Source organism: Schistocerca serialis, chromosome 4 (assembly GCF_023864345.2).
Source record: "Schistocerca serialis cubense isolate TAMUIC-IGC-003099 chromosome 4, iqSchSeri2.2, whole genome shotgun sequence".
NCBI classification, from domain to species: Eukaryota; Metazoa; Arthropoda; class Insecta; order Orthoptera; family Acrididae; genus Schistocerca; species Schistocerca serialis.
The window spans coordinates 16,741,769-16,761,523 of record NC_064641.1 but is presented as its reverse complement, the minus strand read 5'-3'; the positions used below and the strand labels follow the sequence as shown (position 1 = coordinate 16,761,523).

Genomic DNA, 19,755 nt, shown 5'->3' with positions numbered 1-19,755 from the left:
TCACGTCATCATAACTACTGGGGGTACTCTGGTACCTTACATAGTGACAGCGTACACTTTGAAGGCACACGAAGTTCTCAACATACGAGATAGTGTACAACCGCCAGATGCCATCACCATTTGAGCAAACCATTGGAGATAAAAACGGAGCATCAGTGCGTAATTTTGTGGAGACCTTACCAACAGTGTGGCGCAAGTGCAAAAGGTACATTTGAGGGACCTAAAAGAGGAGGAGTGTTTGGTACAACGAAATGCCAAGTTACCCAAGTACCGTGTAGGACACTGGACGATGTTGACTATCTCTTACATCCTAGACAGGAAAACGAAAAAGAAATTTAGGCCCATTGCCAGGACCAGCGCCAAGTAAAAGTTCGAGCTCCCTACTCGCACCACAATCGTCCACATTGATCGTATTCGATTCCTTCAGGGCGCGCCACATTCTTTACCACCTGTACAGGTGTCGGTCTCTAACTGGAGGAGGGTGAGATGGGAAGAGTAAGAAGGGGAACTGGCGTTACAAGGTGAGCGGGACACTCCCACTTCAGTGTATTCACTAAGATCGAGAAACAGACTGGCGTAAAGGAGGTAGGAGGGTGATAGGTGTTTCCCTTCTTTAGGTAACAATGGCGCCAAAGGTGGCCGGAAGGAGTGTCGCGATACAGGTGATGCTACACCTCTGGAGTCACGGATCGATGGACGACCACGGAATCCCGGTAGCAAAATGGCGTCGTGGTAGATCACTAGTGAACATTGAAACAGACGTTGAGCGGCTGCACATTTTCTGTCAGTCACCACGGACCGTGGGAGATGCGTGTCAGCCTGTCTAACGGGTTCTGTTAGGAGTGCTTGTAACACTACAACCTGTTACCTCACGTACATTTCAGCTCCTTGATTTCTCGAGTTCATTACCGTTTTTTGTAAATACATGTCTTGGTGAATTTTGTTAGTAATTAGTGTTTATGAAAATGTAATGTATTTTAATAGGACAAGTAAGAATTAGAGAAAGCTTTTGACAATGTTGATTGGAATACTCTCTTTCCAATTCTGAAGGTGGCAGGGGTAAAATACAGAGAGCGAAACGATATTTACAATTTGTTCAGAAACCAGATGACAGTTGTAAGAGTCGAGGGGTATGAAAGGGAAGCAGTGGTTGGGAAGGGAGTGAGGCAGGGTTGAAGCCTATCCCCGATGTTATTCAACCTGTATATTGAGCAAGCAATAAAGGAAACAAAAGAAAAGTTCGGAGTAGGTATTAAAATCTATGGAGAAGAAATAAAAACTTTGAGGTTCGTCGATGACATTGTAATTCTGTCAGAGACAGCAAAGGACTTGGAAGAGCAGTTGAACGGAATGGACGGTGTCTTGAAAGGACGATATAAGATGAACATCAACAAAAGCAAAACGAGGTTATGTCGGGTGATGCTGAGGGAATTAGACTAGGAAATGAGACACTTAAAGTAGTAAAGGAGTTTTGCTATTTGGGGAGCAAAATAACTGATGATGGTCGAAGTAGAGAGGCAATGGCAAGGAAAGCGTTTCTGAAGAAGAGAAATTTGTTAACATCGAGTATAGATTTAAATGTCAGGAAGTCGTTTCTGAAAGTATTTGTATGGAGTGTAGCCATGTATGGAAGTGAAACATGGACAATAAATAGTTTGGACAAGAAGAGAATAGAAGCTTTCGAAATGTGGTGCTACAGAAGAATGCTGAACATTAGATGGGTAGATCACATAACTAATGAGGAGGTATCGAATAGAATTGGGGAGAAGAGGAGTTTGTGGCACAACTTGACTAGAAGAAGCGATCGGCTGTTAGGACATGTTCTGAGACATCGAGGAATCACCAATTTAGTATTGGAGGGCAGCGTGGAGGGTAAAAATCGTAGACAGAGACCAAGAGATGAATACACTAAGCAGATTCAGAAGGATGTAGGCTGCAGTAGGTACTGGGAGATGAAGAAGCTTGCACAGGATAGAGTAGCATGGAGAGCTGCATCAAACCAATCTCAGGACTGAAGACCACAACAACAACAAGAATTATTCATGTCAAATCATTGTAAATACGTTGGCCATGTCAGGGAAGTTTTTATTGTATAAAGCACACAGAATATCTTTTGTGTAAAATTTTGTTTAAAACTAAAATCGTTGGCGCGAGTGCACGCAGTCGCAGATGTGAAGGGAGAGAAGTATTTGCGAAACATATATAGTGCACAACAGATGTATGTGTTGAGGTGCAATTGCCAGAGAGTTTTGCATCGATAATGGTGTTGTAAAATGTGGCAGGGCAAATTATATGTGGGCGAGCAGGTATGTGGGCACAGTATATGGTCACAAAAAGATTTTGGAAGTAATGAGGAACATTGTGTGGGCCTAATTTATTCTAACTGCTCGCTACTCAAGAAGAGCCTGTTGCCAATAATGGACCTCATAACAATCACTATTTCGCACCACAAGCAACGCATCGCAAAGTGAGATCCAGCAGTGGTTTGTACCTGTGTAATAGGCATGCTAGCGTCTTAGTAACTTTTTGGAACATTATACTATGTTCAGTCAAAGAACGAACTTGTGGAGAGAAACTTCATTGACCTGAGTGGCCATTGGCGAAAAGTGACAATTGGCACTAAACAAAGAAAAGTGCGGGGTCATCCACATGGGTACTAAAAGAAATCCGATAAATTTTGGACATACGATAAATCACACAAATCTAAGGGCTGTCAATACGACTAAATACCTAGGAATGACAATTACGAGCAACTTAAATTGGAAAGAGCACATAGATAATATTGTGGGGAAGGCGAAACAAAGACTACGTTTTGTTGGCAGAACACTTAGAAGATGCGACAAAGCCACTAGAGAGACAGCTTACACTACACTTGTCCGTCCTCTGCTGGAATATACCTGTGTGGTATGGGATCCTTACGAGGTAGGATTGGCGGAGGACATCGAAAAAGTGCAAAGAAGGGCAGCCTGTTTCGTGTTATCGCGCGATAGGGGTGAGAGTGTCACTGATATGATATGCCAGTTGGGGTGGCAGTCACTAGTACAAAGGTGATTTTCTTTGCGGTGAGATCTATTTACGAAATTTCGATCACCAACTTTCTCTTCCGAATGCGAAAATATTGTGTTGACACCTACCTACGTAGGAAGAAATGATTATCATAACAAAATAAGTGAAATCAGAGCTCGAACGGAAAGATTTAGGTGTTCCTTTTCCCACTCGCCTTTCGAGAGTGGAATGGTAGAGAAGTAGTATGAAAATGGTTCGATGAACCCTCTGCCAGGCACTTAAGTGTGAATTGCAGAGTAACCATGTAGATTTAGATGTAGATGTAGATGTCATTAACCGTTACCAGGGTTCTTCCTTTCACCATAAAAAGTCATTAGTGAAAGTAACAGTCAGAAGGAGAGAACTTTAATTAAATTTACAGTTTATTTTCAACCGAGTGATTACTGTAATAAAAGACAGACGATAGTTGCTCATACAGTATTGCACAACTACTGCAGACAATCAGGTCAAATTAAAAGTGATTTTAATTGAAATTCAGTTTTTATGATAATAATATGCTGGCTCTCATGTAGTGAAAATAGCTTTAGAATTTTAAATTGTAGGCGATATTATGTGCACATGTCTACATAACTCTGGTAGTGAAAAATAGTTGTTGCGAGCAATGAAAGTTTTTATTGCATTTATTTGAAAAGCAATCAGCTGTATTGATTATTATAGGTGATCATTATGGTAACTAACACCATTGCATTCCAAATTAACGTCTTTGCTGTTCACATCACACGCCTCTTATACATGTAAGCTTGCCCCGCCTCTGCATTCCACCACCACATGTGCAGCACTGAAGTTAGAAGTTGTCATCCTGTGACACAACATAGTTTTGGTCATCTTTGACCCTGAGTAGATTGCAAGGAAATTAGGAAGGTTTCGTGTGTTTCATGACACTATAGCGCTTCTCTTGAAACAGGAAATTGGAGAGACTGCAGATAACGTGTGCCAGCCTTAAGCTTCTAGGTTCTACTAGAACAAAGACGCGTCTTAAAGTTATTCTGTGAGTCACCTGGCAATGATGAGGAGTGTTGTGTTCCTGACGAGGTTAAAGCTGGAGAAGATGCTGAGGAAGCCCCTCCTGTCTGTCTTGCTCTTGCCCACAGTCTGGATCACCTGCAGGGCGAACGGCGGCACCGTGGAGCCATTGGTGGCTGCTATGCGACGCACAACGGCCAGCGCCTCCTGCTCGCGACCCCTGCACGCCAGCCAGCGTGGAGACTCGGGGAACCAACTGTCACAAAAAACACCTGTAAGTACTAATAACAGTAGTAGTTGTAGTAGTAGTAGTGGAACATTTGTCCACTGATCAGTTTTACACCAATATTAGATGTGTCACCTTAGTACATAGAGAAAACACAGTGAAAACTTCATTTATATGTTCTGACATTTAAACCTTTACATTTCGAGCTTAAGAATAATTTATCAATTGAGTAAAATTCCTTTACTATGTTCATAGTCGAAAAAAAGTGAGCTCAATACGGAAACTAATGTTCCGTTATTTGTTCATACCTCATCATTAGACACACACACACACACACACACACACACACACACACACACACACACACACACACACATATATATATATATATATATATATATATATATATATATATATATATATTCTCATTCACTGACAATTTTCATTGTACCTATGCACTTCAGTCTTTGTAACTCCGAAAAACTGAGTAGATATCCCTCAGTAACAAAATGTATGTTCACATCATGATGAAGCAGTGATAGGAACAACTCAATAAAAGGAATCGATTCAGTCTATTATTGGAAAACAATGCATTCCGTTTTGAGTGCGAATATTCCATCTTTTGGCCAGTGTTAAACGTTTATTGTTGGCTACAGTCTGGTCGTCACCGTTATTGCCATTTCGATGTTTGACTTTTATTGAGTGCCGTTAAGTAACTATTAGTTCGGCTCTGATGCATATTTATAAAGAGGCGTTTACTTAATAGTGAACATTGTGTTTGGATCACAATTGCGAAATTCTCAATGGCGTAAGGATGGAATAAACCATATTACTGGATAGAAAATGATCCTCAAGGCAAACACAATCGATTTAAAGTATTTGCACAGGATTCATACCCTGAATCTGTATTAATTAAAGCAATTCAAAGAAAATTAAGAAGTATTTCTCGCAAAAACAGGCTTCCAGCAAGTGACAGTATATGTTTCGAAAGCAAGGGATTACATCAATTTAAAAATTTTTATCTTACGTACTTCACGTTCACATCACCTTAGCATTTACCGAAAAAGGGTGATTGGTCATCGGTGCAAACCAGCGGAAACAGAGAGACAAAGTTTCAATAAATGTAAATAAAAAAGTGATTGTTCAATTCATTCAACGTAAATTTACCATGTACTGTCAGTCACTAACCATCCAAAACCAACCAAAAATCCATATTTAATGCCAATCAATAAATACCTTACTTTTCAAAATACTTCGTTTTTAGAAATATACTTGTCATTCACCTTTCCTTGAAATAATGTGCCTTATTTTTCTCCAAAGTGATTGGCGAAACTAGTCATGATTCATCTGTAACCGAGAAGACTGAATAAGTATGCAAATGAAACCTCTCAAACTCAGACACTGAGTAAGAACATAAATACGACTGAGGTAACCATCAGAGATTTGTGTCTGTCGGTTGTCTCATATTAAGTGAAACGACTCAAGCATGGAGAGTGGGTGAAAACAATGATGTAGCTGATACGACCACAGAGAATAATTTCATTTAGTTGTTTCATTCGATTGAAACAAGCGACTGAACAAGAAAACAATGTATGTACCAAATGAGAATTACCTCCAGCCCTGTACAAAATTATGTACTATTTGATTGAGAATTTAAAGCTCTATCAGTGACAACACATAAAATTATACCAACCCAAAAATTGCTATAAAAATTACTGTCAGAAAAAGTTCACCTCGTTTCTAACCAATAGAAAATACTTTATTACGTTTTCATCAAAAGCTCTTATGCTATCTCCTAGAAAATTTATTTTCGGACAAAAGAAGCTTAAGATTGTCGATTTTCGCACGGAATTGGAAAGATGATAGGATTTTGCTCTGCACACATTTTTCCGCAGTGCCTTGCTTATTGAAGCCAGTCATACTCACATTTAATTTGGACTGGCTGTTGTAACATTTAGCGCCAAAATTATTCACGTGAATTTTTATAGCAGCAGTTTCTTAACACTCAATTTTTTGCTAGTGCATACTTTAGATAAACAATGACAAAAATTTAAGATACGAGAAAACAGCAAGGTGTATGCTTTTGAGTAGTTTATTATTTGTTGCACGAATCATTCAGCTTGCGATGTACGAAGCTATCAAGTAAGTTTATCCATGTAATGCCGTCATTTCGTAAGTTTATATGAGTGATATGAACTATTTACATACTTTACAATCAGAAATTTCGGAAATTATTTGACTCGTTTTTATCATGTTTATGTTTGCTGCTATTTTGTGCACTGTATTAAGTATTTATGGTTATTTTTCAAATTTTTGCATTTATAATCTCATACATATGTGAATAAAATGTGTGTAACAATGTAGCAAAAAATAAAAAAACAATAAAGAAATTAAATAAAATTATAAAAAATTTAAAAATGTAAAGCAAAATAATGAAAATAATCAAAAGTACAAAAAAATAAAAACAAAACAAAAAACTCCTGTGGGATATGACCCTGATTTGGTGGGGGTGAGGTTTGTACTCTGAGGATACAGTGGTATATACTGTACATGCTCAATCATACCAGGTAGGTAACTGTAGCGGAACCAGTCTAACGATACCTAACTGAGTAACATGGTTCGGAAGACAAAAAAAAAAACTGTTCTGGCAATGGCTGACGATTTTTTTAGATTTTGGGCAGAGGATAGCGGACTTTGACCCATAAATTATGAGATTCAGGTGTGCCAACAACTTGCAGCTAAGAGAAATGACTGCAGAGAACTGGAAAAGAGTATGGTGCTTGATATTTTATTTTAATATGTAAGCTTATTTCGGCTTTATTTTTTCATCAGTACACGTCCTGACATTTCAGATGGTCATTTGTCAACTCTGAGTAAATCATTATTGCTGTCTGTAGTTACTGGTAAAATTATTTTCGACAACGCTTTAAAGTGGTTCGATAACTTGCTGTTTCATGTTTATTATAATACGTTTTTTACTATGTGACAACTGTAGGAAATCAAGTTTGACAGCTAGTTGTTTACTCAAAGATATAAAGAAAAAGAGATGATTTCGTTGGGCAAGTAGGATTAACTCGTAAAGAAGATAAGCCTTCTTTTGCATCTCTAACTCTTCCTAGGACATATTCTCCTTTTTGTGATATGATAGGAGCATTTTTTTTTTTTTTTTTAATTTTGGTAGAAAGTACACTGCCAGAAATAAATTTATTATTCCAGAAAAGACGACGTAAACGTCGATCCGATGACGGCATATGCCGCCTGGGGGACAGTATATGTAATGGTAATGGTTTCAACGTCGTCCGCCAACAGACCGCATAGTGGCGTTTCTACCAGTGCGCCATCTGTGTCTACCCTTTAGTAGGGAATGCCCTCAGCCAGAAGGTTCACTGTGGTGCAAAAGTGTGAAGTGAACAGGCAACAATGCCACAGAGACGCATCTGTGCTTCCTTCAAGCTACCGAGCGATTTTGAAAGGGATCAAACTGTGGTCTTCCGAGTGGTGGGATGGTCCTTTCGGAGAATTGCCACACACAAGTTGGATGTGCTGCGTCAGTTGCGCAACGATGATGGTATCTGTGGTCACGTGAACGTTATCACGCCCGTAGACAAGGTTTTGTACGTCCACACATCACAGACGCCCGCCAGGGTCGTCATATTGTAAGGGCAGCAGTGGCAGACGGTACAGCTACCACGGCACAGATGAGAGGCCTTGGGAGCCACAAGTGTGAAGACGAACTGTCGCGAATCGGCTGTTATGGTTAAATTCTTTTATCTTAGCGGCTCGCTCATGGCCACCCAGACGCGGGAGATTGCTGCGTTGCCAGTTGCACGCGCCAAGAGAAGCAGAGCCATAGTATAGTATAGTTCAGACTTACGTTTAGGGGGGAGCGCGCAGACGTAAAGCCACCACGGCCCCATTAACCCTTTCGCTGCTACAGAGACGTGATCCCCGCATTCCACGCTGTGCGCGATTTTGCCATCACTGCACTGCTCGCCTGTGCAGACACATGGTGTTCCGACTGCTTTGACACACTTATCATTCGATTTCACAGAAACTGTTTGGCCCAAAAATTTGATTTTTACACATCTTCTTGACTGATACCTTCCCCCCACAAATGGCTTAATTTTGTTTCGATGATCAACGCAGTTACTGTGCAGTATTGAATGTAGTAAACCATTGCACGAAATTTTGAAGAGTTTGCAGAGGTAAAAGTCCACAGCGTATACTTTCCATATGGTCGATTTTAGTTGCCACTGGAAATTTCGAAAAATTACATTCAAACAAATAAAATTCATGAAGTGAGATACTTCGATATTGTTTTTAAATAAAGAAAATATTAAACACCAAACAAGGTTTGAACTCCCCACCTTCTGCTTAGCAGCCAAACACCTTAACCATTATGCTAATGCAACTCATCATCTAATAGACTTCCTTGAGGACTTTAAAGCGTCACGCAAAATACCAACAAACATTGTTGGTATGACTATGAATTACCCACATTTCGTCGAAGTACATCAGGAAATAAACAATTACCGCTGTTCTTTATTGCGAAAAAGCGGTTAGTGAGAATGAATTTCCTTGATATCGCCTAAATTAGGAGGCTTATTGCTTGTTTGATTTAATTAATTAATAGAATATGAAGCAATTGGTATGAAGAATGCTTTTTCCAAACATTCTTTCATAGAAAGTCTGCTATCAAGACATTGCTTTTGTTCAATTACTTTAAATAAAGTTTCTAAAACTGAAGACACTCATCCGTGCTCTGCACTGCACTCGAGCTCTGGCAATGTCGTTCTCTGTTCATTGGATGACTGTGTTTCGTGACGTCAGATGCGCAGAACGAACCTAAATTCGGCCGCCGTCGTAAATGACGCGCACTTTAGCAGTGGGACTGCAGACACACACAACTCCAGCCCATCTTCCACTCGGCCCCTGGCATCGACGTGCACGGCTCGACTGGTACTGTCAAAGGTTCACTTTGAAGATGGAGTGGTGCGTTGCGGTTTCCAGAGATGAATGTAGATCCTGCCAGCACGCAAGTGATTTGCATTCGTCCAAGACAGACTGGCACCATCCCAGGGCTTATGGTCTGCGCTGCAATAACCTACAACTCACATTCACCTTTGGTGTTTTTGCTGGGGATGTTAACCAGCGATCGTTTTTGGAGAATGTTGTTAGACCCATTCTTCTGCCGTTTTTGCAACAGGAAGGCGATGCTTTTCCAAGAGGATAATGCTCGGTCACTTACTGCCAGCGAAACTCCGTGTGCTCTGCAAGGCATGCGGCAACTTCTCTGGCCAGCACTATGTCTGGACTTACTTCTGATGGGGCACGTGTGGCGTACGAGGGGAAAAGAAGTGACTCGTCAGCCGACAACTCTTACAGAAGTACGTGAACAGGTCGAGCAGGCGTGGCATAACGTATCCCAGGACAGTATTCGCCATCTGTACGATCGCCTGGATGCCGAGTCAGCACCTGCATTGCCGCCTGCGGAAGCTGCACCACATACTAATATCGGTGCTTCAGCATAGGCCGGTACCTGGTACCTCAGAATCGTTTTGCTGTTGATCTGTAAATGTAATAGTTTCATGGCCTGCATATGCACTGTTGCAACAATGAATCTTGGGTGACTTGGAAATCTCTAAAAGGATGTACTATTTTGTTCCAGCAGTGTGCATTGTAGAGTGAAGTAGGTATTTATTATTAATTTAAGTTATACGAGGGTATTTTGGAAAGTAAAGATACACCGTACGCCAGAGGAACAGAAGAGTTTTGGCGAGCAAATTGGCAACACTGGTGTTAACCTTGAACCGTTAGTTTCTCCTTGCGGTCGTTCGGCAGTTGAACGTTGCTTCTGGTTGGAGTAGGTCGTGTTTAAAATGGCTGGCGTTACTTCTCGACGTAATCGCCCTGCAGACGTACACATTTTTCACAACGCTGACGCCATGATTCCATGGCAGCGGCGAAGGCTTCTTTAGGAGTCTGTTTTGACCACTGGAAAATTGCTGAGGCAATAGCAGCACGGCTGGTGAATGTGCGGCCACGGACAGTGTCTTTCATTGTTGGAAAAAGCCAAAAGTCACTAGGAGCCAGGTCAGGTGAGTAGGGAGCATGAGGAATCACTTCAAAGTTGTTATCACGAAGAAACTGTTGCGTAACGTTAGCTCAATGTGCGGGTGCGTTGATTTGGTGAAACAGCACACGCGCAGCCCTTCCCAGACGTTTTTGTTGCAGTGCAGGAAGGAATTTGTTCTTCAAAACAATTTCGTAGGATGCACCTGTTACCGTAGTGCCCTTTGGAACGCAATGAGTAAGGATTACGCCCTCGCTGTCCCAGAACATGGACACCATCATTTTTTCAGCACTGGCGGTTACCCGAAATTTTTTTGGTGGTGGTGAATCTGTGTGCTTCCATTGAGCTGACTGGCGCTTTGTTTCTGGATTGAAAAATGGCATCCACGTCTCATCCATTGTCGCAACCGACGAAAAGAAAGTCCCATTCATGCTGTCATTGTGCGTCAACATTGCTTGGCAACATGCCACACGGGCAGCCGTGTGGTCGACCGTCAGCATTCGTGGCACCCACCTGGATGACTCTTTTCGCATTTTCAGGTCGTCATGCAGGATTGTGTGCACAGAACCCACAGAAATGCCAACTCTGGAGGCGATCTGTTCAACAGTCATTCGGCGATCCCCCAAAACAATTCTCTCCACTTTCTCGATCGTGTCGTCAGACCGGCTTGTGCGAGCCCGAGATTGTTTCAGTTTGTTGTCACACGATGTTCTGCCTTGATTAAACTGTCGCACCCACGAACGCACTTTCGACACATCTATAACTCCATCACTACATGTCTCCTTCAACTGTCGATGAATTTCAATTGGTTTCACACCACGCAAATTCAGAAAACGAATTATTGCATGCTGTTCAAGTAAGGAAAATGTCGCCATTTTAAGTATTTCAAACAGTTCTCATTCTCGCCGCTGGCGGTAAAATTCCATCTGCCGTATGGTGCTGCCATCTCTGGGACGTATTGACAATGAATGCGGCCTCATTTTAAAACAATGCGCATGTTTCTTTCCAGTCCAGAGAAAAAAAATGGGACATATTGGACCATCCGCCATACAGCCCGGACCTTGTGCCCACCGACTTCCTTGTCTTCCATTACCTGAAGTCACATCTTGGTGGAAAATCATTCCACGACGATGAAGAGATCAAAGATGAAGTTGAAATGTGGTTCTGGCAACAGGCGAGAACCTTCTATGACTGTGGGATACAAAAGCTTGTGCACCGACTTAACAAATGTTTGGATAAGGGGGGTGATTATGTCGAAAAATAACAAGTAATCCAGTTAATAAGATGTAACTGATGTTTTCTAAATAAATTTTCTATTTAAGGACTGCGAGCCATTGTATCTTTACTTTTCGAAATGCCCTCGTATTTTACAAATGTTTGCTCTATGTTGTCTAAACCACACGTTACAATATAGTACGTACGAATTATTTAAGAAATACATTGTAACAGTCATTTGAAAATTTTGAAGGTTGTCCTGTGATGATGGATAGAGCTGTTATTGTGATAATTCAAAATTTATGCTCAGTATGCTTTATCAAGTGATACTCTTATGACACATTAAAGTACTCAACTTTTTGAACTAACCATTAAAGAGGCCCATGTTGTATCGTTCTTATACTTAACACAGTATGAAACTTGTCTTTTTGTTTTGTGCATTTAATCCTGAAAAGTAGGATTCCATCTTAGAGACTGAGTGTATGTGGAATGTTTGTGTGTTCACAGGGCACTGTGTATCAAAATTAGGTTCTTATTTTGTGCATTTAATCCTGAAAAAGGGACTCCATCTCTCAGGATTGAGTGTATACGGCATTTTTGTGTTTCTACAGGGTACTGCATACTACACACTCATCACAGAACTCCGCAGTAGTAAGATTCTGATGCTATTCTCTCTTAAATTAATTAAACTCATTGAAATTAGATGAATAAATCGTTGAGGAAGACACCAGTGTTAACACAATGACACAAAAGTAACTGAGAGTGAACCAAGTGCAGAGCATGCAATGTAATGAATATGTGGTGAAAAATGAAAATCTCTTAAAGAACTCGAACTTGGATTCACTGCTCATAACGGCGACTGTATTCTCTTTGCTAGTATCTTCGAGTGAATTTTCTGCTCCGACTTACAGTCAGCTTAAAAGATTTTATGCTTGTAGTGTAATCATACGTACATGTAGTTTGAAAGTATTATGTTTCCTTTTTAAGTTGAAATTAGTAGTGCTTGTTTCCTTCATGCTCATTTCTAGTTTATCAATCAATTAGAAACTTCGTTGAAGTTTAGCACATAGTATGAGAAACAGGATCCTCACATGGCAGCTGCACTGCAGTGTAACACCTATTTTTGACCTATTTTATATCTGTCTCGATATTTCTATGTCAATTTGTGGTATTGCTTACGTATAATGTTGTATCTGTCACGGAAATTCTTTGACTTTGTATACGTATTTCGGTTATGTGAAACTTTTGAACGATGTTGTTTAAATTATGCTTGTGGATTTAAATAACTACTGGAATGATTGGTATGTAATATACTGTAAATGAGTTGGTCCACAGTTAGGGAACGTAGTGTTGAATGTAAAAGATGTGGGGAAGCAGAGCAGCTCCGAACGTAGCCTGGTAGAGTGGGAAAGGTGTGGCTGGCGCGCAAGTGGCAAAACTTGTCCTTTGTGACAGGTAACGAGTCTGGGTTGAGCCGTGCTGTGGTTAACACCTCGCTAGCAGCAGCGGATAGTTGTGGCTCATATTCCTGGAGTTTTGATGCCGGAAGAGCTGAAGGGCAGTGTTTATGGGCCTCGGATGCTGCATTTGCTAATACCATTATCATGGCATGGTTTTTGGCCCTATAAAAATATAATTTCGACGCCAAGAAAATATGTAACACGGCGAGGCCAACAGTATTGCTGTGATTCCATCACTGCCAGGTTACCAGTCACCAGAACCACCAGCCTTCCACTAAATTGTTTATATTTGGCATTCTGTAAATGGACCAGGTACTTGTGAAATTTGGTTGATTTTATAATAGTAATTGTGGTGTTGCTAAAAACTCTATCGTACACCCGTGATTATCCCAAATCACAAACCTGGACAGGAATCCTATACTAGCGAATTTAATTTCAGATGTCCTGATTTATTATGAGAAAGTGGTTCAGATTGAATTTAATGATGTGTTGTCATTTGTAAAGCCAATAATACTTTTGAGTAGGTAAAAAGACTGCTTACCAAAGCGCATTTGTTACTTAAATAGTTATAGTTTGTTATGCTTTATTAAATTAATAATTAATGATAACAATACTTTCCATTTCTCATACATGCTGGTGTGGTTTTGTTAATGAGCATGGTTCTTCAATCCATGAAAGTTTAAGGGTCCTAGGGTACTAGGCTAGCTAGTTAATGAAGCAATGCAAAGGCTTGCTTCAGAGCCAGTGTAGCTAGACCTGCATTCTGTTTGGTTGCTTCAAACTGAGTTTAAGAAAGAAATATTTACTATGTTATCTACTCTAATGCAAGTTGGTTATAGCACAGGCATAGAGACCCCGTACTAAGCGATGAAGTTATTGATTACGATCATTAGCAGACCCCCTGATTTAAATTCAGAATCATTTCAAGCTTTTCCCTGTTCGGTATTGGTACTAGTTTCATTTAACTGGTTTTATGAACTGTTACAGCTGGTTCATTCAAGGTACATGTTATTGAGAGGCATATGCTACTGTTATCTCATTGGCCATTTTCTTGTTAGTAGCACATTTATCTGCAAGGTTGGGTTACTGTGTTGTAGTAGGAACAGATGTAACGAAAGACTTTAGTGTGTGTGTCAACGAAGGTTAGGTTAGCCTTGTGCTTTATCATTTTGCTTGACACAAGAAACCCTAATTAGGCTAGCGACCGCTCTTAATATGTAGTGTTACAACTTTTGTGCTGGGAGAACGTCTGTTCCTGATCCACCGTTTGCTATTGGTTATACTCTGCTGGAGTGTTTCGGAAACGAATCCCAGTTTGATTGTTCTGTTTCTATTATTGTATCTCAGGGTCAACTTATCAAAAATTCCTCGCAGAGGTATAACGTTAGCAGCGATTGCCGTTATAGGTCGTCGGTGGAAGCGTTAAAGTAGGAATTGAAAATAAATTAGACGTAACTGTGGGAAGATGCTTTGGTGACGCGTTCTGTGATCATTGTGTTAACGTATATCCATCGTGCACCGCTTTAAGGACTTCATAAACTGTAGCAGATGCCTGTCTCTCTGAGACATACCAAATCACATCCTTTGGGAAGTAGTATGCTGGAATGGGTGGAAGTTACGTCAACATCATTGCTGACACATATGTATCAGTCTCATGTCTATAAGGATGAGCTGAATGATTATGTTCAAAGCAGTCAGAGACCTAAAGAAGTTGCCAAACAAGTTCATTCAGAAAAAAGTGAATTTTACAGCAGCTTCAGCAAATCAGATGATGTCCTTGCCTGGTTCTTCAGCACTTATAAGGAATCCCTGTTGCAAAACTTTTACCTACGTCACAATGAAGAAGATCCTCCAAAGGGTGGCTTCCCTCTTCGTACAGCTGCTTTTGACTGAGCCTAGTCAAGGGTACGATATTAACAAAGACACTCCTCAACACGATCTTCACATGGGTCAATGGATAACATTCTAGCAACAAATCGTAGATACTGAACCTGTTTTAGGATGCCAATGGGATATTTCAGAAGCTCATCGCGCTAGTCATCGATACGCTACCTGAACCTCACAGATAGTTTAAGATAGATATTTCGTCTGTCATACGGACAGAAGAGTGACAGAGCCGATGGAGAAAAGGCCATCAAAGACAGCAGAAGAGAGCTGACTAAACTTGAGAAATCAGAATCTACACCTGTCAGGGCCAATATAAACAACAGCGCTTAATATAGCGCCGCGTGACATTACTGCTGGAAACCTTATCGGTAAACGTGCCGTTTGGAACTGGCCTGTGGAACAAACACTTATTCGTAGGGCCACACACTGGCGTCAGACACCCGCTCCTTTGGACACCGCCTACCGAGGTGGCTGGAATCTGATGGATCGCTGAACCAGTAAGCAACGCCACATCCGCAATCCGCCAGGACCGAGTACGTTGTTCTCGATGGTGAGTATTCATCGGAGGTGAGGGTATCATCTGGAGTGCCCCAGGGAAGTGTGGTAGGTTCGCTGTTGTTTTCTATCTACATAAATGATCTTTTGGATAGGTGGATAGCAATGTGCGGCTGTTTGCTGATGATGCTGTGGTGTACGGGAAGGTGTCGTCGTTGAGTGAAACCCAGCTCGCGCTATTCGTCCACGAGACTCAGACGGCCATAGACACGGGTTCCCGGGTAGATGCCATGTTTCTTGACTTCCGCAAGGCGTTCGATACAGTTCCCCAAAGTCGTTTAATGAACAAAGTAAGAGCATATGGACTATCAGACCAATTGTGTGATTGGATTAAAGAGTTCCTAGATAACAGAACGCAGCATGTCATTCTCAATGGAGAGAAGTCTTCCGAAGTAAGAGTGATTTCAGGTGTGCCGCAGGGGAGTGTCGTAGGACCGTTGCTATTCACAATATACATCAATGACCATGTGGATGACATCGGAAGTCCACTGAGGCTTTTTGCGGATGATGCTGTGGTATATCGAGAGGTTGTAACAATGGAAAATTGTACTGAAATGCAGGAGGGTCTGCAGCGTATTGACGCATGGTGCAGAGAATGGCAATTGAATCTCAATGTAGACAAGTGTAATGTGCTGCGAATACATAGAAAGAAAGATCCCATGTCATTTAGCTACAATATAGCAGGTCAGCAACTGGAGGCAGTTAATTCCATAAATTATCTGGGAGTACGCATTAGGAGTGATTTTAAATGGAAAGATCATATAAAGTTGATCGTCGGTAAAGCAGATGCCAGACTGAGATTCATTGGAAGAATCCCAAGGAAATGCAATCCGAAAACAAAGGAAGTAGGTTACAGTACGCTTGTTCGCCCACTGCTTGAATACTGCTCAGCAGTGTGGGATCCGTACCAGATAGGGTTGATAGAAGAGATAGAGAAGATCCAACGGAGAGCAGCGCGCTTCGTTACAGGATCATTTAGTAATCGCGAAAGCGTTACGGAGATGATAGATAAACTCCAGTGGAAGACTCTGCAGGAGAGACACTCAGTAGCTCGGTACGGGCTTTTGTTAAAGTTTCGAGAACATACCTTCACCGAAGAGTCAAGCAGTATATTGCTCCCTCCTATGTATATCTCGCGAAGAGACCATGAGGATAAAATCAGAGAGATTAGAGCCCACACAGAAGCATACCGACAATCCTTCTTTCCACGAACGATACGAGACTGGAATAGAAGGGAGAAGCGATAGAGGTACTCAAAGTACTCACCGCCACACACCGTCAGGTGGCTTGCGAAGAATGGATGTAGATGTAGATGTCGATGTAGATGTAGATGAGTGACTGTAGGAGGATACAAGATGACTTGGACAGGATTTGTGATTGGTGTAAAGAATGGCAGGTAACTCTAAATATAGATAAATGTAAATTAATGCAGATGAATAGGAAAAATAATCCCGTGATTTTTGAATACTCCGTTAGTAGTGTAGCGCTTGACACAGTCACGTCGATTAAATATTTGGGCGTAACATTGCAGAGCGATATGAAGTGGGACAAGCACGTAATGGTAGTTGTGGGGAAGGCGGATAGTCGTCTTCGGTTCATTGGTAGAATTGTGGGAAGATGTGGTTCATCTGTAAAGGAGACCGCTTATAAAACACTAATACGACCTATTCTTGAGTACTGCTCGAGCGTTTGGGATCCCTATCAGGTCGGATTGAGAGAGGATATAGAAGCAATTCAAAGGCGGGCTGCTAGATTTGTTACTGGTAGGTTCGATCATCACGCGAGTGTTACGGAAATGCTTCAGGAACTCGGGTGGGAGTCTCTAGAGGAAAGGAGGCGTTCTGTTCGTGAACCGCTGCTGAGGAAATTTGAGGCTGACAGCAGTACAGTTTTACTGCCGCCAAGTTACATTTCGCGGAAAGACCACAAAGATAAGATAAGAGAGATTAGGGCTCGTACAGAGGCATATAGGCAGTCATTTTTCCCTCGTTCTGTTTGGGAGTGGAACAGGGAGAGAAGATGCTAGTTGTGGTACGAGGTACCCTCCGCCACGCATCGTATGGAGGATTGCGGAGTATGTATGTAGATGTAGATGTAGGTGTAGAATACTCTTTCAGGGCAGTTTTGGCCCATCAAACAAAACTTCGCACTTGTTGCCTAGGCACCTCACGTCTACATCAGACATACGGTATTTGAAATCATATAGACTATGTAGTGTGACGTGTTTTCGGTCACACTGCTATCTATAATGTAAATATTTCTTTTAAAATATAATTAAATGGTTTTTACTCATTACAAACTATGAAATATTTACAGAATGTTAATATTTTGTGTTTCATATTGAAAGAACAGGGGCCGGAGTGACACCTTCAACGAAGATCAGCAACTGCTGGAAGATTCCATTTTCCACCATTATTAACGTAATTGTAAAAATGAAAATATGAAAAAGATGTATAATTAAACTACTACAACGTTGAGTTGACATTTTTATTTCGTCCTAAAATCTTATTTGTCGTATGACCCAACATGGATCACGACAGCAATACGTTGTGTGTGACTGAGTTTATAATACTGCAAAATATGAAAACAAATATTTTATCTTGGAAATGTGAAGAAGTGAAATGGTGTGAAAAACATATTTTTCCAAATTTCCGGTTTTTGTCTTGTACAAAAGTAAAACGCAAAAAGTGAAATAACGGTGTTTTAAGTTACTTAGTGAGATACATAAAGTATGATACATAAAACCAAAGACCATAAGGTAGGGCTTGTCGTCTACTTATTAAGGAAATATCTGAAACATAAAATGCTTGACAAAGATTAAAATACTATAAACTTTGTTTAAAGAAATGAAAGGTCGTGTATCTGTGCTGACTGAATCAGAGATTACAAATTATCAATTTAAATTGAACAACGTCTCTGGGATTGATTATAAAACACATCACTGGTCGACGCTGTAGTACCGAAAAGGAACCATTATTCTGAGGCTTTTTCTTACATCGCCGTTGTTGTTGTGGTCTTCAGTCCTGAGACTGGTTTGATACAACTCTCCATGCTACCCTATGCTGTGCAAGATTCTTCATTTCCCAGTACCTACTGCAGCCTACATCCTTCTGAATCTGCTTAGTGTATTCATCTCTTGGTCTCCCTCTACGATTTTTACCCTCCACGCTGCCCTCCAATACTAAATTGGTGATCCCTCGATGTCTCAGAACATGTCCTACCAACCGATCCCTTCTTCTAGTCGTGCCACAAGCTCCTCTTCTCCCCAATTCTATTCAATACCTCCTCATTAGTTATGTGATCCACACATCTAATCTTCATCATTCTTCTTGTCTTCTTGCCTAAACTACTTATCGTCCACGTTTCACTTCCATAGATGGCTACACTCCATACAAATACTTTCAGAAACGACTTCCTCACACTTACATCTATACTCGATGTTAACAAATTTTTCTTCTTCAGAAACGTTTTCCTTGCCATTGTCAGTCTACATTTTATATCCTCTCTACTTCGACAATCATCAGTTATTTTGCTCTCCGAATAGCAAAACTCCTTTACTACTTTAAGTACCTCATTTCCTAATCTAATTCCCTCAGTATCACCCGACTTAATTCGACTAAATTCCATTATCCTCGTTTTGCTTTAGTTGATGTTCATCTTGTACCCTCCTTTCAAGACACTGTCATTCCGTTCAACTGCTCTTCCAAGTCCTTTGCTGTCTCTGACGGAATTACAATATAATCGGCGAACCTCAAAGTTTTTATTTATTTTCTATGGATTTTAATACCTACTCCGAACTTTTCTTTTGTTTCCTTTACTGCTTGCTCAATATACAGATTGAATAACATCGGGGATAGCCTACAACCCTGTCTCACTCCCTTCCCAACCACTGCTTCCCTTTCATACCCCTCGAGTCTGCCATCTGCTTTCTGTACAAATTGTAAATAGCCTTTCGCTCCCTGTATTTATCCCTTCCACCTTCAGAATTTGAAAGAGAGTATTCCAATCAACATTGTCAAAAGCTTTCTCTAAGTCTACAAATGCTAGAAACGTAGGTGTGCCTTTCCTTAATCTATTTTTTAAGATAAGTCGTAGGGTCAGTATTGCCCCACGTGTTCCAACATTTCTACGGAATCCAAACTGATCTTCCCCGAGGTCGGCTTCTATCAGTTTTTCCATTCGTCTGTAAAGAATTTGCGTTAGTATTTTGCAGCTGTGACTAATGATACATCGCCGTACATATTGCGAAACTGTTTGAATTCGAATAACAAATATTTTCGGCAAGCAACCGCTAACAAAGAGATATTATA

At 40.9% G+C, this 19,755-nt stretch overlaps 2 protein-coding genes across 3 annotated transcripts in view; both read right to left on the bottom strand.

Annotated features, from left to right (window-relative positions):
* Positions 1-19,755, bottom strand: part of LOC126473439 (solute carrier family 22 member 7-like) — a 555,641-nt gene that overhangs the window by 423,724 nt on the left and 112,162 nt on the right. The gene's annotated exons all lie outside the window — the stretch shown is intronic.
* LOC126473440 (solute carrier family 22 member 13-like) overlaps positions 1-19,755 on the bottom strand; it is a 68,371-nt gene that overhangs the window by 44,092 nt on the left and 4,524 nt on the right. Inside the window, exon 2 of the mRNA XM_050100487.1 lies at positions 4,064-4,285. Within this exon, the coding sequence (XP_049956444.1) occupies positions 4,064-4,285 (222 nt within the window). The remainder of the gene's footprint in view (positions 1-4,063; positions 4,286-19,755) is intronic.